At 39.8% G+C, this 18,761-nt stretch overlaps 1 protein-coding gene and 1 long non-coding RNA gene across 3 annotated transcripts; one reads left to right on the forward strand and one right to left on the reverse strand.

Annotated features, from left to right (window-relative positions):
• Positions 1-1,197: 1,197 nt before the first annotated feature.
• On the reverse strand, positions 1,198-1,690 carry LOC116716187 (uncharacterized). The gene is made up of 2 exons (XR_004338405.1): positions 1,562-1,690; positions 1,198-1,337 (listed from the first exon to the last, which is right to left on the reverse strand). It is a non-coding gene; the product is annotated as an uncharacterized LOC116716187 (long non-coding RNA).
• A 4,932-nt stretch (positions 1,691-6,622) lies between these two features.
• On the forward strand, positions 6,623-15,561 carry LOC116716215 (cysteine/serine-rich nuclear protein 3-like). Of its 2 annotated transcripts, none has more exons than XM_032557115.1 (5): positions 6,623-7,108; positions 9,416-9,589; positions 10,736-10,992; positions 11,063-11,374; positions 13,124-15,561. In XM_032557115.1, the coding sequence occupies exons 1-5, from the start codon at positions 7,051-7,053 to the stop codon at positions 14,027-14,029; spliced, it is 1,707 nt and encodes a 568-aa protein (XP_032413006.1). In that variant the 5' UTR covers positions 6,623-7,050; the 3' UTR covers positions 14,030-15,561. The 2 variants fall into 2 exon arrangements, with proteins under 2 accessions (XP_032413006.1, XP_032413007.1); XM_032557116.1 differs by having other exon boundaries at positions 6,625-7,108; positions 11,063-11,359.
• Positions 15,562-18,761: the final 3,200 nt, after the last annotated feature.

Genomic DNA, 18,761 nt, shown 5'->3' on the forward strand with positions numbered 1-18,761 from the left:
AAAAACCCCGACAAAATATTTTTACATAACTGGTGACATCAAATTCATGTGTGGATGTGGCATAACTTTCCTCCAGCTGAACAGAATATTAAATGATTATATTTGGATCTAAAGAGGAACGATCTAGAGTCAGCACACAGCTTCAGTTGTTGCAGCTGGAAACTAGAGATCAGGTCTGAAATTTGAGTGTAATGACGAACCTGAACCTTCAGAGCCACATAGAGACGGTTACAAAGTCAGCCTTCAATCACCTGCAGAAGATTTCCAGAATAAACGGTGCTTTGTCCCAGCAAGATCTAGAGAAACTCATCCATGCTTTTCTTTTGTTGTGCTAATCAATCCAACAGTGCCTTCACAAGTCTGTCTAAAAACATCTAATCACTCAGCTGCAGCTGATCCAGAACGCTGCTGCTTGCATTTTCACTAAAACCAAAAAGACAGAGCACATCACACCACTTCTAAAGTCCTTACACTGAGAGAATAGACTTTAAAATACTGTTGCAAGTTTATAAATCACTGAACAGCTTAGCACCACAATACATTAAAGATCTGCTGTTGTTGTATCAACCTTCCAGACCTCTCAGGTCTTCTGGTTCTGCTCTGCATCCCCTGAACCAGAACCAAACAGGGAGAAGCAGCATTTAGCTTCTATGCACCACAACTCTGGAACAAACGTCCAGAAAACTGCAAAATAGCTGAAACACAGAGTTATAAGGCAATGCAACAGCTCTCTCTTTTCATCTTACCTTTCAGCCCACATTGTTTGTTTAATTTTGATGTATTTTTTCCTTCCTTCCTTTTTTATTTCTGATGTGTAAACCACACAAACTTTGCATTTCAAAACTCAGTTAAATACACTTGAGTGTGTGGTTGTTATTGAACAAAATGTGAAAAGTTTGCGTTTGTGTAATGGTGTGCGGTTCCTTTCTAGATCCAATGTCAAGAGGGAATTTGAAATATTGAAAATAATTTCAAGATCCACATTTTCTCTTAGATGGGAAGCCTTTGGATTCGGGAGCAAAGAGAACAATGAATCATTGAACAAACTGCACAATCACACGTCCATATAGTGCTAATTAGGGCCTGCCACTAGTAATGCATAAGGAGAGCAGTGACTGACTTGCGAAGCAAGCGAAAAACGAGCAAAATTTCCAACTGCCGAAATGCAGAGTATAACTGACACCAACTGCCGCTCCATTAGAGTGAGAAATGAAGCGAATTTTTGACCCCAAAACAATTTTGAAATCGCTGTCACACCCACAAATATCGCCCGATTGGTATCAAACTTGGTCATGACATTGATACGAACCTGCGCCTGTAAAATGTTTTCGAAATTTCTCTAGGGCAGGGGTGTCAAACTCCAGTCCTCGAGGGCCGCTGTCCTGCAACTTTTAGATGAGCCTCTGCTGCACCACACCTGAATAGAATAATTAGGTCATTAAGGCTCTGGAGAACTGATCTACACAAGGAGGAGGTAATTAAGCCATTTCATTCCACTGTTTTGTACCTGTGGCACATCTAAAAACTGCAGGGCAGCGGCCCTCCAGGACTGGAGTTTGACACCTGTGCTCTAGGGCTTACGGTTTTCTGTCAAGGTGCTTCAGAGCGAAATCATGCGCCAGGGTAACTGACAGATCTCACAGATTCACTTCCATGTATTTCTGAAAAATTTCAGAGCTCTGCACACACCATCTTTCTCTCATCACTGGAGTTACTGTGAGTGAGCTACAAATATGAATCGCGGTACTATGGGAGACGACAAATAGCCCTCTCATACGCTTCAAACGGTTTTCCAATACGTCTCTCGGTTCCTGAACGGCAAGGAGTTGTTCAGACTACTTTTTTCATATAAACTGACTGGGTGTCTCACAAAGATAGAATTCTTTCTCCACCTCTCTGTCTCACACACACATGACAGTTAGCAGAGGATTGATAACCATAGCAACGGAACACAGGAGGCGATTGGCTGCTGGTTAGGACTACAAAAACGCATCACTGTAGTTCAAACTAACACTCAGTTAAAACAGAGGGCTGAGCTGCCATTTAGAGTTGCTGGCTGTTTTGGCCAGTAAATAACTGATTTAACCCAAACACTGTTAGACATTTTAATTAGTGTGGTCATTTAATATGAAGCTTATGGGGTTTTTTTCAAAATAAAAGCATCCATATCCCCCTCAGGTGAGTGCAATAATATTAGCCTGCATTATCTTTTTCTCTCCGGTTCGGGGACTGCCTTGCACAGCAAGGCAGTTCATTAGCATTAGCCTTTTAGCTTAAATAAGCTATTAGCAATTGTTCTTACTTATTAGCCATGTTTAGTATACTGAATGCAGTAAGTAAAGTACAGACAACATGCTAGTGATGACCCACATCCGACTGACAGCATTCAAGCTAAAATTAGCATTTTGGCTAATTTTAGCTGATACACTTACTTTATCATACTGAATGGTGCAAGTCCATGTTAGTAAACATTCTTGTCATTCTCCTCATATGATTGCAGCTTTCTTTAGCATTGGTGCTAATTTTTAGCATCAGAACGATGGGTCCAAACCGACAGGCACACTTTGGCAGGCCCCGGTTAAATTTCTTCAGGAATTTTCTAGTTTATCTCTGTAATACATCTAATTTAGTCACAAGACGTTCACTGATTTTTAACCTCTGGTAATATTTACAAGTCCTGCTCCATTACAGAAAATAGTCCGGATCATTAAGCTTTGTTTTTCTGTTTTCCGAGCTGAGGGAGCTCAATGCATCTAACTTTATCTTCCTCTTTATCAGACATGCGTGCACTAATCTGTGGCTGATGCTGCAGCGAGACAGCTGAGCCATTTGTTTAGTTCCCAGAGGTATCAATTACACCCAGCCAGACAGCAGAACCAGGCAGGAGCTGGGAATTAATGATGGCTTCATGACTCAGGCTGGAGCAGAAACACACTGTGGGGAAAAAAACACTCTCTGAGCGAGAACTCCCCCTGGTGGACGCTAGTCAAACTGGACTGATTCAGATACTTTTTTTTTTTTAAATCAAGTGCTTTTAGAGAAGGTAAAGTCATGTATTTATGTCTATGAAAACAAACAATAATAACTTTAACCTAACCAACACCCAAATTACACAGCCGAACTCCCTTAAAAAGCTCAAAAATAGCAAAATAGACGTAGCAACTTGGAAAAAGACGAACACAAACTGAATCCAGAGAAATGACTATTATAAAATCTAACAAGAAATTCTTAATTCGAGACTCAAATTCTAAATATGCTTCAAAAGAAAAAAATCTGTATATAGAACAAGGCCACTTTAGATTTGTGCCTGGCTACTTTTCTCCCCAATTTGTTACGCAAGTCATTCATTATTACAGTTTATGGATGCCAATGATTTGATGAAAAATAAAATTTGGATGGAGGGGGGAAATTGAAAGCTCTCATGTGCATAAGAACAATCCATCTCCTGCACAAAAACGCATCGTTGCACATCTACCGATTCAGTTGAAAAGCTTTATCAATGAGAAAATGTGAAAACCAATTTAAAAGTGAAACCTTTTGAATGATTTGGGGGTTATTTTCTGAAAAGTCCAGCAGTATTTGTATGTAGACTGATTGTTGAGGGTGAAAGTAGACAAAAAGGTAGATAAATGAACAGAGGATGTTCATTTATCCTGTGTAAATTTATCATTTATCATTTATCTTGTCCCGAAACTAGGGACAAGACACCTTGTCCCTAGTTTCGTCTCAGCTGACCAGAGCAACTTCTTCCAGATTCTCTCTTTTTATCTATCACCACATTTAAGAGAGATTCTCCTACCTGAGGCGTGGATCTCTGCAGCTCCTCCAGAGTCTGTCAGGTGAGACGGTCGGCCATGTCTTTGTCCATCTTCTTGGATCTGTGTAGGACATATTTAGTTTAGACGCCGACACACTTCTAATGTTCTTATTTGTAAAAAAAATAAATAAAAGAAGAAGAAATTACTGCATCCTTATGCACAATCTGTTGTTGATCTATCAGAATTCCCAGTGAATAACATTGCAAACATTTTTAAGGTGCTGTATATGCTACAATAGCTTCTTTTTTTTAAAAAAAAAAAATCACCAAACCTTCATGTTAGACCCCCATCACAGCCCCCTCCTCCCTCAAACCCCTTTAGCTGCCTCCCTCCTCCATCTAGCCCCCAGAAACCCCTCCCCCCATGGCTCGTTGCCATGGAAGCTGATTGGAAGGATCGCTCCGTCTCCCCTGCACATCGGTGCCGGAGATGAACAGGACAAATCAGAGACCAAACCCGACAGGATTCAGCCGTTCAAACTGAAAAAACTGTTAGGCTCTGAATGAATTTAATATATCATTTGTATTTTATACTGATCTCAACACGCAACATAACAAGAACAGTTTCATCTCCTTAACAAGACCTTTTTTGCTCATTTTCATTTTACAATTGATACCTTTATTTCTGGGCTTTATTTAAAATCAAAATATGTCCTTTTTTATTTTTTATTTTTAATGAGGTTGTCAAAATGTATTTGTAAAACCATTTCCTCAGCGTCAGCACTTCACTGAAATACAAACACAGCCGTGTTCACAGCACACAAACTCAAGGCTGCGCCACTTTAATGAGAGGACATAGCATTCCGGGTCCAGCATCGCTATGGCAACAATATGTGTGGGGGCTGAGTGGTTAATCATATCATTTTCATTGACATTGTTGTGGATGTTAGTCATACGTTTGATTGATTACAGCGTTTACATTAACTTCAGATTGGACAAATAATCTGTTATAAACACAAAATAGAGGTGAATTCTGGAAAGTAAGGAAAAGGTTACAGATTTAAAAAATGTTTTACTCTGATGGTGAAACATGGGGGTGCAGGTATCATACTGTGGGATACTTTTCTTCACCAGGGAAAGGGAAGCCTGGCTTACTTAGTTTTGGAAATCTTGAGATTTTTTTTCTTCACATTTTTCTTTGTAAATTAACTCAAGCTCAGTCAGACTGGATGAAGAGACTCTGAACATCAATTCTCAAGTTCTGCCACACATGCTCAATTGGATTTACATTTGGACTTTGACTAGACCGATCTCTTAAAAAAAAAAAAAAGTTACAACTTATTGCAACTATAGTCGTAACCATCTCCTATTAAAACAGTAGCTTGCTATAATTGAATATATCAACTAACCCTCAGGTGTTTTTTTTGTTCTGTGTTTTAACTGTGGAGAAAAAAAATATTCTTTTAATCCTAAAAATTGTATTAATAAATGCATCAATATTTTTTCCAATGTACACAATAGTCATATTTTTTAAAAGATTAACTCATTAAATGCCAGTTAAAATGATAAAACAAGAGGATGTATAGTTATGAAGTACATACAGTACAGACCAAAAGTTTGGACACACAGTTGTGTCCAAACTTTTGGTCTGTACTGTATGTATTTATAGTGTAAAACGATAAGTCATAATATTGTGAAGAATAAGGTAACAAAGAAAAATGCCAATCAGAATGCAGTAATACAAAACTGCAGTTTTAATAGGAGTCAAAGGCTCACAAGATGCATAAATAAAAAAAATCTATTCACATTTATACAATCTGAATTAACAAAATCAAAGGAATGCAAAAATCAAAAGTCGAAAAGTCCAACAGATTTGATCCGGATTCTGCAGGTTCACCATTTCAAATGTAAAACATCTTAAGACATTATAGATGAAATTTAAGATACAGTATTTATCTCTACAGAATTGTACAAACTTCATCCAGGCCATTGATAAATTTGCACCTGTGATAGACAGAAAAAACCCTAGTTAGTTAGTTAGCTAGCAAGCAAGGTGGCCTCAACCGTGTAATGTAGATGTCTGAGTGCGACTCAGACTTTTGCCTGACAGAAAAATCTGATGAGAAAAGAAAAACTGTATAGAATATATGAGATTAAATAGTCCATTTTGTTTCTTTCTGTCAGGTTTTCCTTCTGCTTATTTAGTAATGCTGGACTCTGGATATTTTTCTGACCAGAGCAACATGATTGAGTTTCTTAATCATATGGCTAGAGATGCACCGATCAGATGTTAATTTCTGTATCGGTCCCGATATTGAAAAAAAATTCTAAATTGGGTACCAGTGACAGTGCTGTAATGGCAGATCTATTCAGTCTAATTCTATTCTTTGTGCTCATGCTTTATTATTTACATTATATTTAGAATTCCTAATTCCACTTTATGAACCAGTTTAAAGGAGATTTGTTACATGTTTGACCAACATAGGCAACCTATTGATTTTGTCAGTTTCGTTTTTTTTATTTATTATACATTGGCTAAGCAAATTAAAGTTTTGTTGTTTTTACATATTTGAACAAGCTCGTGAAACTATTTGTGTATTTAAGTGTGATGTACTGGGTTATCAAATACATTTTTGATTTTGGTACATTGTTGCTTGTGTTTGATAAAAAGAAAGGTTTTAAGTCAATTCAGCATTGCTTTTCTGTATCTGACCTGGTACTGGCCGACACTAAACCTGAGATATCGGTATCGGAAATGAAAAAAGCAGATCATGCATCACTAGATATAACCCGTTTCCTCTTATTTTTTTGGTTCCTGCCATTGATTTCAGCTTCAACGCAACAAGAAGAGTGATCGGACAAATAAAGCCCATCGCGTTTGCATTCTAAAAACTATTTCTCTTATTTCCCCTCCCTGCTTCACTGAGCCTCCACAGACTCTCGCATGTACTCCTTCATTGTATGATCTCGGCGAGCTTGCTTCACCTCTGTCAGGCTCGAGCGCTTCCAGCCGGCAGCGGCACCGAGCTAACAAGTCTTTGTGAGGAGCGAGGGAGAGGAAGAGGGGAAGGAGGGGTTGCGAAGCAGGAGAGAATCAGACGGCGAGGGAGCTGACAGCGTGAGCACAGAATGAGGGTGCAGCGGGAGCAGGCATAAGACAGCGACGGAGGCGGCACAATAGTGCGAGGCACTGCTGGAAAGAGAGAAATAAGGAAGAGCAGGCATCATGGCAGCGCTCACTCCATCGTCACGGCACATGGGGAATTCTGGCCGCCGCTGCTGAACATTGTGTGATGCAGAGGAGAGAGTCGGGAGGACCGCCGGGAAACCAGAAGCAAGAGATGGAAACAGGTCAGTGAAGACGGTCAGCGCAGCGGGGAGCCGAACCAGCTCGGCCTCCGGGAGGTTCGCTTACGTCACATGGTGGCACTGACTTCCATTTGTCAATGAGAAAATCTCATGTCAGTGTTTGGGAAGAGGACATGAATGAGGAGTGGGAGGCTGTGTGCGCATGGCGGCATCAGAAAGTAACGACGCTCACTCATTCAACGAGGGATTTCGGGCTAAAACGGGCGCATGGATGGGGATGGAAGGTTTTAAACATACAACACTCATCACTGATTTATCTACATGACTGATTTATCCCTTTCGTTTTCTTGTGGCTTCAAAAACGGGAAGCGCAGGGACTTTGCACTGATAAAGAAAATTGTATAACACTGTAGGAGGCGAGACAAAGCCGGTCCAAGAGGAAAACCTTGGCTCATCATTCAGCCCTGCTGCATGTGATGTAATCCTCAACCAGCCTAATGTCTCTACTGAATAACTTCTTCTGATTGGAAATGAAAAACAAACAAAAAGTCGACGAGGGTTCCCCTAAAGAGGCCCCTTTTTACGTCCAACAACTGACTGCGTCTAGAACTGCTGTTTCATTGCTCAACAACATAGAATAGGATGACATCTGGTTTGCCCAAATCTAGATAAGATCATTGCATCTTTGACATGACTTGTTTTCTATTTGCAAGGCATCACAAACAGGCAAGGTCACCCAAGAACACTCAACGTCTATTAGTGGAAGACCCATTTATAAAGTCAGTACATGAATCAACTCTGTTCTTCCGTAACTTCAACATATTTCACTGAGATTTCAAGTGGTAGACCAACATAAAGTAGAATGTTAAATTGAAGTAGAAGGACTGGTTTTCAGTCCTTTTCTGGTTCATTTGTGGATAGTGAGGTGGGGAAATAAGAGAAATCGTTTTTAGAATGCAAATGTGATGGATGTTATTTGTCTGATCGCCTCTGTGCTGTAAATTTGTGTTGCCTTAAAAGTAAAGGCAAAACGTTGCGTATTACCTTAAGCACAACATTCCCACAGTGAAACAAGGTAGTGGCTGCAACATGCTGTGTGGATCCCACATCAAAAAAGAATCGGCAAATAAATGTCAGTCTTTAAAACTTGGAAAGGTGTTAGAAGAACATGCTGCAAGACTTGATGCTGCAATTTCAGAAGTCGGTTCTGGCAGAAATAATGACTATGGGGAAATTAATACAAATATACTTTCTCTGCAATTATCAGAACTTGCCCACAACAAAATCTAAAAAAAAGTTGAAGGGTTATGAATATATTTGCAAGGTGTTGTATGGACATAATTCTTTCATGCTTAATTCAGGACATTTACCTTATTAATTACTTTTGATGGACCGGTAGTTAAGACAAAGTTTGTTTATGGTTTGGAAACGCCAAAATTTAGATGCAGAAGCATCACATGCCACATCTATATGCCACTACAGGTTTGAATTCACCACAGTTATACAACAGGTAAACAAAAAGGTGGTTTATTATTAGACTGAATTATGATACATTTCCTTTTTCTTAATTTTGAAATGTCAAAATACTTCAAATGCGAGTCAGAAGGCCAGGAAAGGTTTCTGTTATTGTCCCGGGTTAGCAGGCTAACTACTATTAGCAAAACATGCCAATAACAATGCTACAGTATATCTCAAACAAATATGCTTTTAGATGCTGAGCAAATTGTTCAGAATGTACAGTATGTGCAAATAAACATGTTAGAGCTTCAACTATCAGTGCATGGTAGCTATATTGTACTTTAAGGTCAGGGTTATAGTCAAACTTATTAACTAGAATATACAAAGCAAAATTAAGAGTTTTTATTGTCCAAAGCAAATTGTATGCTTTTTGAAAATAATGTAGTCAAATTTTCAGCATTCGTAACCACATTATGCTCTTTTGTAGCTTTATACCCGTAAAATTTGTCTCTTTTCGCAGCTAATGCTATGCTACATTTGCTAGCCTATTGCTACCTTTTGTTGACACTAAGTTGTTGGATTTTTGTGACTCAACAAAGCTGCCTTGTGACAGTGATAAAGATATAAAGTTGTGGACTAAAACAAACAAACAAAAAATAGAACAAAAGGACACAAAGTTGGTTTGCCACCATTTGCAAGCAACATGCTAGCTAGATAGATGGGTAGCTTGTTGTATGCAAAGAAATATGCTTGAATTCAAGCTAAAGGGTAAATCAAATTATTCCAGTATTCTGTCTGAAAGCTTTCAACAAATTAAAAGGTTAAATCAGTTTTTGAAAAGAGTTGTGAAGTGTCATCAAGCTGTTTTATGTCAACGTGTCTGTCGCACAGGTGTGACCAGCGGGACCTGCTCCAGGATGAGCGGGATCCTGAAGAGAAAGCTTGAAGAGGAACCCTCCTCCTATTTGTCTCTGCAGGGCTCAGAAGATGACGAGGTTTCCTGCAGCGACAGCGGCAACAGCAGCGATAGTCTTAATAATTCGGTCCCCTCCGGGATTCTAGATCGTAAGATCTCACCAACAAACCTTTCTTGTTTTATTAACCTGATTGGTAAGGGTTTTAAGAATTCAGGAGGCAAAGAGAATGAGCTTTAATAGCGCAGTACATCTGTAGGATACTGTTAAGGAAGTGAACAATTATGAAGTGGACCTAAAATAGTTTGTAAATAGTTTTTTAAAAAATTGACTACTTTCTACAAATATACTTAGCGTACATCTGCTCAAGCTCAACTTACTCGTCCTAATTATTTCTACTTAAGCTAAAATTATATCATGCTTAAATGTAACTTTTATTGAATATTTTAATTTTGAGACTTCAAACAAAAATGTAAAGTGATAGTTTGCCCATGAAGAAAAGACAACAACAAAATGATCAAAATTAAGGTAATGTTGTTTGTGATCCTTTATTTTCTAAACAATGACTGTTAATGTTTTTTTGCAACCAGACATACTTCCAATTATCAGAATTAGGTTTTTTTGTTGGTCATCTGACTGACAGCAACAAGTGGGGGAGGGAAAACGCCAACAAACTTTGTTCATTTGGTCATTTGTCTGGCATTTCATTCAAAGTATTTTAAGCTTTATCCGTGGCTTCATAGAAAATGTTTTAGTACTTCTAATATTAAAGATTTTCTGCTTTTGCTGTTTTTGCCACACATCAATGTTTGAGATTTTTCACATAATGCTTTCATTTACTGAAAGGAAAAGGCTCTCCAACCTAACATGAACAGGTGTTATGTTCGGACAATGGGGAAGAGATAGAGCCATCCTGTCAGAACGTCAGTTCCTGAAACCACAAAAAAAAACGCATGCAGGGTCCCGGTGGGACCACGCACAGGGTAAAATGATTAGACCCCAACCTTTAAAGAAATTCAGATGAGACAGATGAGAGGGTTAATGATGTCAAGCCATTTGAAAAGAAAGGCTACGAAGCAATTTCACAGAATTTGGGACTTTAGTAAACCACAGTAAGGTTCATTAGCAACAAAAAGAAAATATTTATGTACAGATATCACAGCACTATAGATACGATATATAGAGCATGTATGTGAAATACCCTTTAAGAACATGTTTTGTGTCTGCTAAATAAGCACAGCCACTGCTTCAGCTTTATCATTGGCTTGTGTCTCCCTCTTCTATTCTTTACCGTTAGCCTCTGTCCAGCGGCAGTCAAAGCGACTGCGGGGACGTAATGTGCACTTTGAGAGCGTCACTGTGTACTATTTCAGCCGGCGCCAGGGCTTCACCAGCGTGCCGACGCAGGGTGGCAGCACCCTGGGGATGTCGCCACATCACAGCGGGGTGAAGCGCTTCACCCTCAGGGAGTTTGCCATGGAGCAGAAACGGAGCCATCAGAACATGCTGAGGGATCATCTCAAAGAGGAGAAACTCAACGCCATCAAACTCAAAGTCGGTGGAGCAACCCATCGCCAGGTTTCGAATTTAAATACGTGTAACATTCTGGGTTCCATCTCTTCAGCTAACCAAGAACGGCACGGTGTCCTCCATGGAGGCCGACACTCTGACGCTCGACGACATCTCAGAAGATGACCTGGATGTGGACAATACGGAGGTGGATGACTACTTCTTCCTCCAGCCCCTCACCACCAGGAGGCGGCGCGCGCTCCTCCGTGCCTCTGGGGTCCGCCGCATCGATGTGGAGGAGAAGCACGAGCTGCGCGCCCTGAGGATGTCTAGAGAGGAATGTGGGTGTCGCTGCCGAGGGATATGTGACCCAGAGACCTGTGCTTGCAGCCTGGCCGGCATTAAGTGCCAGGTAAATGGAAATGTGGTGAGGCACATCTATAATACTAAAGTTTTGTAAATGTTTGTCTGTGTATGAAAACACATCGAATATAAAATGACCTCTTAGTATCAGGAGGATTTGTTTGTTCTTCCTTACGATTAATCACGATGCAATTATCTATGGATCAGTTATTTACAAGTTGGGAGAGAAAAAGTTAAGCAAAGATGGCTAACACTTTCTGGCAGATTGGCCAGTAGAGGATGTAGCGACATAAAATGTTACTTTATATTGAGTTGACAAAAACAGACACGGATAAAATTTTAACAATACTTTTTGGAAAACTAAGTATCCACTTTTTTATTTACCAATAAATAAAGGATTCATGAATTACAAACTGTCATAACTGGAGAGTCCCAGTGAACAACTACTGGATGAAAATACATTTAAACGAAGACTAGCTTAAATGTTTCATAGATGCTAAAGCAAAATTTGGTTTAAGTGATCAATGCTTAGATGTTTATTAAGTCAAGGACTTTCATATGTCATGTTTTCATTATAACTGCAATTACAATACTTTTTTTTTTTTTCAAAATACAAACTAAGCTGCTCCGTATCTGCCTTTGAGATTAATTTGTTAGCACTGTGTTCTGAGGGACTCGATAAAACAATGTATTTCTAGTTGGAACCTAACAATTCTTGTTACAAACTGAACTTTACCTCTGTTGATAGCAAGGTAGTGTCTTGGAATAAGATGAATTATCATTCTGTATTTGAGACTCTTATTTGGAAGTAAGTAAGGAAGTAGTATTTGAGTCAATGCTGTGCTAAATTCACACACGTGGTAAGAAACTTTGCTCTTCGGACACTAATATTTTCTCCGCTACTTTTATGTCATTTTTGTGGCAACATTTTGGATTCTTATAAATAATTCTTATAAGAAAATAAAATGAGTGACCTAAAAGATTTAAACTCGGTGACAGGCTAACCTCTCACTGCTAGGCTAACAAAGTAATATTAGCATCTTCTTCAAAGCTTCCCTTAATTGCCAAAGAGACATTTCCAAGTTTTTTCATGAGTCTGGTCTATATTTAGTCACATGGAGTTAGATATCGAAAATACTGAATAAACCTGAAATGGATAATTAAAACAGAGATCTTTTAAAGCACAGCCTGAAGGGCATTTTTAAAGCATTTATAGGACTTTCAGTTATTATCTCAAATATTGATGATAACCAAGATCACAGAAAGAGAGAGATTTGTGGAACAGACTTTATATAGATGCTTAATTTGCCATTTTAAAAAATTGGCCTATAAAATTGAGTGTCAACTGAATAAAAACCACTCCAAACATGTTTTGATGGGTTTTTTTCTGTTTAAAAAAGATTAAAATGATCCTTTCCTTCAGAACTGCTCCAAATCTAAAACGTTGGACAAATCAAGCAGATTTATAAACTCAGATCCTTGTTTAGTCCTTTAGGTTACCATAAAACTAAAGGATTATGCTTTACTATCATAGTAAAGCATAATGCAAAGTGCTCTAAATAGAACAGAGATGATACTATATTGATCCCAATCATACAAAAAAAATAGTTACAATCTCTAAAGGTGTTCTGCTTCTGAAACAAATGACGAGTAATGGGCATAATCATTTGTGCATCTTTTCCAGTAGAGCTGCAGATGAAATTCCAAATCATCCACAGCAGATTCTGAACTTCTCCCCAACTCATGACTGGCTCTGATTGGCAGCTGCCTCTCCTGTGTGTGATGTTTGCCCCCCTGTGCCCCCTCCCTTCAGGTGGACCGCATGTCCTTCCCCTGCGGCTGCACCAAGGACGGCTGCAGCAACGGCGCCGGGCGGCTGGAGTTCAACCCGGTCCGAGTGCGCACCCACTTCCTGCACACCATCATGAAGCTGGAGCTGGAGAAGAGCCGCGAGGAGCAGTACCAGCAAACGGAGCAGCAGCTTGTAACCAGTGGCAACGGTTACCACGGCAACACCACCTTGATCCAGCAGCAGCAGCAGCAGCACAACCCTCAGTCTCTAAAGATGAACAATCCCATCATGCATCTCCAGAGCACGGGTGACTCCGATTCGCATCTAGACGAGGACGAGGAGGAAGAGGAGGACGAAGACGACGACGAAGAGGAGGAGGATGAGGCTTACGACGAGGACGGCAGCAGCGTTTGCAGCGGGCTGTCGGACTGCAGCACGCACAGTCTAGAAACTCTCGACCCGGAGGACGCAGAGGAAGACGACGAGGACGAAGAGGAGGAGGAGGACGAAGAGGATGAGGAAGAGGATGAAGAAGAGGATGAGGAGGAAGACTGGGACTGCTCATTGCACGGACTGAATCCTCCCTCGTACTCCGTCCCCCTCCCCTCTGTTCTGAGTTACACCAACAGCCTCCTGGGCCTCAGCGGCCCGTTCCACAGCGCCTCCTCCCTGCAGCCCTATCAGCTGGACGTCTCGGCGAGTGACACGCCCGCCTTCCTCGGCGAGACCCTAAACGCTGCCGCGCCCATGCTCCCCTCGGTCGAATCCGCGCTGGAGTCCGAAATGGGCGCCGAGCCCCAGAACCGTTTCTCCGAGCTCGGCCCTGGCCTCCGCACAAACCCAGACCGTGCTGACTCACAGGCGGAGCAAGAGCCGCCGCCGATGTGTGGAGAAGTCAGCCGCACAGCAGCCTCAGAGAACGCCTGATGAGGAAGGACTGACATGGACTGTTGGCGTTCTTTAGAGAGGAAGTGAAAATATGTTCCACCCACTCCCTTACAGATTTTGTTAAATTTTTACTCTTTTTTTTTTGTCGCACGTACATGCTTCAAGATCAAAGTAATTAGTATCAAACCTGAGTCAATACAAAATGCAGTTCTCAATGATGACGTCATAGAAAGAAACCGTCCAATGAGTCACTAATCACTCTTGCCGAAATTACTCCAAAACACATCAGCACAGTCTGCCTTTCCATTAAAAAGGTGCGCAAATCTTTGTCTCCATTTTGCTAATGTCGAAAAGACACAACTTCACAATTGTGGTGTTTTCATTAAATAACAAATTAAATGAAAACCACGTGTAAACAAGCTCGTTTACACAATAAGTCGTGGCAGCGACAACTCCATGAGGTAAATGCATAATTCAGCAATGGCGCTAGCTGTACTGTCTGAAAAAAACTAATCCAAACATCCTCCTCCTACCACTTCCTGTTGTTTTCTTCATCGTTTCTGCCAGTAGTAACATCTGGTTGGTGATCATGTGACTCGTGTGATGAGAAAAAAGTGTTTCTGTTGCAGTTTTGCGAAATACATTTATTATATTTTGGATCTTTAAAGACATACAAGTTTTGTAAAAACAAACTAAAAAAAAAAATTCTAACTATATTTTGCATTTTAGATTTAATGAATTTTGACATGCCAGTAGTTAAATTTTACCTGGTTTGTCAAAGATTTGGACATCATTGATCTGAGACATGCAAGTCTGACAAAATTTTAAAAAACGAACCCGATAAAAACAATAAAAAGGCAAAGCCTTTTTCACAGCTCAGTACCTATAGAAGTTTGCAGTATTGTTGATAAGTGCACTTTGAGGGACCGTCACTCATTTCAACCCAGAATGCACCGGGAGTTGAGTCAATCTAGGTTGTCTTCAAACCCATTTAAGATTGTGTAATATGACAAACATGGATAATAAAACAATAGCACAGTGGTTAGGTTTGCTACTTTGTATTTGAACTCTATGTTTTACCGTTTGGGCTCCGTTTTCGACGTGTTTGCTGCATGTTTTCCGGTTGTGTCAGCATCTGTGACGAATCAGAACCGGATTTTGAGGTGCTTGCATTGGTTTGGTATTTTCTGTTGTGCTACTGTTGCTGCCAATGTTTCTGCAGCGCTTCTCTGTATCGCATGTGTTCAGTTTACTGGAGATGTTCCTCTGTGTGCGCATTCTGTACGATTAAACATCTGTTGCAGGTGAAAAACACACCTCTATTGTAAAGACACACACCAGTCAATGATCCTGTCGAGAATTTTGCAGTGCTTTGCGAACGTATTCACACAAGTTGAACTTTTTCATATTTTGTCTCAGAAAATGAAGCTAGAGACTTCTCATAAAGCCACAGTGAAATACATCAAAGTTGTGGTGTAAAGGTGACAAAATATGAAAAGGGTTCATATTATAAATACTTCTGGAAGGTACTATATCTTGAACCCATCATTAAAGTGTCCTCGTTTTCCAACAATATCGCTTTAATTTATTTTAACTAATGTTCGTCTCTCCTAAAACCCATCCAAACTGGCTTTATTCAGCCATGTCTTTTGCTTCCTGACAGGTGATTTAAAAACAGACTTAGCAGGGTGAATTTTAGGGTCATTCTTTTTATAAAATTAATTTAAAGTTCTTTTGTAGCTAATACAGTCGTTAGCACTTCCCTCCTTCATCAGTTTGTACCTTCACACCTGCCAATTCCTTCCCAACTTAGAGAAGATTGGGTTGCAGTGGTCAGGTACCAGATATGTGGATACGGCAATGAGCAGCTACAAAATGGGTGGAGGACTTAGTGAATTTGTGATTTTTTTTGGTAGGTGTTTGGTTCATCAGAATTGTGAACAGTGGACCACCTCTCAGCCCAACATGGCTCAAATCTATTTAAAGGTGATGAAAACTACAGCGCATATATGATAATTCAAGTAAAACCAAACCTTTGTCACCGATCATGGCCTAAAAAAAATAAAATAAAAAATACAACATGGCTGCCACATGTGTATAAGGTTAAAACAGTGCAGAAATTAAATCGGCATCTATTTCTGAGAATATTCTTCACATGTTTATATGTATAAAAGCTAAAAGAAATATCTTGTTGTCCACTGCTAAAATGAGTAAGCTTTGTGATTAGGCACAACATTTAGCAAATCCCAGTTTGCAACTACACAACCACTTGAACGTGAACTAATTCCAAGTTTATACTTTTAAAAATCAAGACAAAAGGGACACAAGACAGTTTAGGATTACCGTAGGCTTATTCCAATGCTCAACATCTTCTTAGGTTTGTTACCATGCTAGCATCCTTCTGTACGACGTAGCTAAGGTGCTAGTCAGCTTTTTGCTGTAAATTAGTTAAGTTACATATGAAGTGTTTGAGCAAAGTGTTTAAGCAAAGTTTATATCACACTAACTTCTACATGTTTACCAACAACAAGGTATAAATGCATACTTTTTAGGCTATCAGCATTTTGGATTTAATAGATGAGGATGAGCTGTTGCTATTCACACATCTACCTGAGATTTTCACCATATTGACAGAAGTGTAAGCAACTGTACACATATCAGTTGTGGACAGTGTGTGAATCAAAGTTGCACAAAGAAGTCATTCAAGCGATTTTTGACTTCGTTATTAATTGAAAAACAATAAACATTCAAAGATGCTGCATAAACATCTCACAGTTGATCCATATTATTAGCTCTTAACTAAAAACAGCCTTGATGTTTGCTAATATGGTTTTGCTTTTAGTTGTAGCTGATTATAAGGTGCTATAACTATAGAGAAAACTCACATTATAAAGGACGTTGTTAAAATGTATTTATTAAGACCGGTTGTTTTTGATAATAAATATGATTAATTTTTGATGCATTTAAAAACAGGTAGCCTAACTAGGAGATGCTCCTCAATGCGCAATAGCCACAGCAATAAAGGTGCTAAAAGTTGTTGACGTTGTAAAAGTTGTCAATACTAGTTTTAAAGATAGTTGTCATTTAACAAAATATATATATATTGATATTGTCAGACTCACCACTCCAGGTTATGTACTGTCGCTAACAGCTGTCCTATTCATTCCTCAAACTTTCAGTCACCCTCTGTGAGTCCGCGCGCACCAATCTTCTGTCTCCATGGTCACCTATAATCCAGATCAAGTTTTACATGAGTGAAAGACTAGAAAAATGTAACAGCATGGTTAGACAATGTGGTATAACAGCTTCAGAGGCTCTTACACTTTCTGGGGAAAGCATTTGCCCTAGGTTGTACATCCATTTTTCAGTACACAGAGCTATATCTGTCATGAAGTGCGGGTGTTGAGGTGGTGAGGCAGAGGCAGCGGACCCAGGAATGATGAGTATGGTGATTTTAATGAAAATAAGTCCAGGAACAAGCAGCAGGCACAAGGAAACACTGACGAAACATAGACGCTAACATTGACGAAAAATTGACGAGGACCCGACGAGGAACAAGGGACACAGGTGGAGTTAAATACACGGGAGGGTAATCACAGAACGAGACACACCTGGGAACAATCAAGGGGAGGACAGGACAACGAAGAGACTAAGGACACAGAAAACTCTAAATAAACACAGAAAAACACAGATCCTGACAATATCCAGATAAATAAACTATCGGCAAATAACCTGTAGAAACGTTGGCGGGACTTTTAGACTCAAAATATCTAAAAAAAAAAAAAAAAAAAAAAAAGAGAGAAGGATAACAACGGCACAGAAAGAAGCAACCAGTGTTGAGGAGCTTTGTTAGCACATTACCGTCTGAGAGGATTTCGGTCGCCAAGAGTAGCAGCAGGTGTGGAGTTTTGTTTGGTACATAATGGACCTTACCACAGGAGCCGCTTTTCATTGGCTGATGCCCGTTCTACGAGGTCACGTGCGTGGCCGTCTCACAAACACACTTAGCTTCCCGTTAGCTAAGTACAGCATAATGGCAGAACTGATACAACTTCTACACCTTGAAGCCTGTCTGCTACACAGTCTTACGTTAGCTAAACAGATCAATATGCAATGTGTCTGTATCTGACATACACTAAAGATTTTATTTTAGCAGAAAAGGCTTTGGACTAAACTGTTACTCGTGTTAGCCACGTTAGCACCAAGTACAGCTAGTCAATCAACCATCGCTGTGTTCAGGGAAGCGCTGATTAATAATCGAGAAATAAATATCAAGTCTGGAAACTTGATATCGTAATGGACTGAATGTTATGTTTTTAACTTAATCTTTGCTCATCTTGTGGGGAGCAGGCGGTTGCCACGTAACAGGTGTGCTTAAACTACAAAGAGAGAGAGAGAAAGGGTAAAAAGGTAGGAGTGGTTTTGAGTTGATCACCTGTTCGGGTTATTTTACCTTTGTTTCCCTTTGCTGTGGCTCATTACAGCCGCTGTAGTTTGTTGGACTAATTACCTCGTTCCTTTGTGAGTTTACGTCATTCACAACAAACATCAAATAGAACAAATACATTTCATAAAATTTTAACAAACAAATGGCTTCTACCGTGGTAATTATGTGAAATTAAATTAATTATATCCCAACTTCAGAAGATTTGCCTTTACCTTTACAGAGCTCTTTGGTTCCTCCTATCAGCCTGTAGCTTCTCATATTGACGTCATCAAACCAAATTTCAGATCTACCATAACTGACTGACCCCTGCTGGCCTCAGGTTTG

Source organism: Xiphophorus hellerii, chromosome 24, assembly GCF_003331165.1.
Source record: "Xiphophorus hellerii strain 12219 chromosome 24, Xiphophorus_hellerii-4.1, whole genome shotgun sequence".
Classification (NCBI taxonomy): Eukaryota; Metazoa; Chordata; class Actinopteri; order Cyprinodontiformes; family Poeciliidae; genus Xiphophorus; species Xiphophorus hellerii.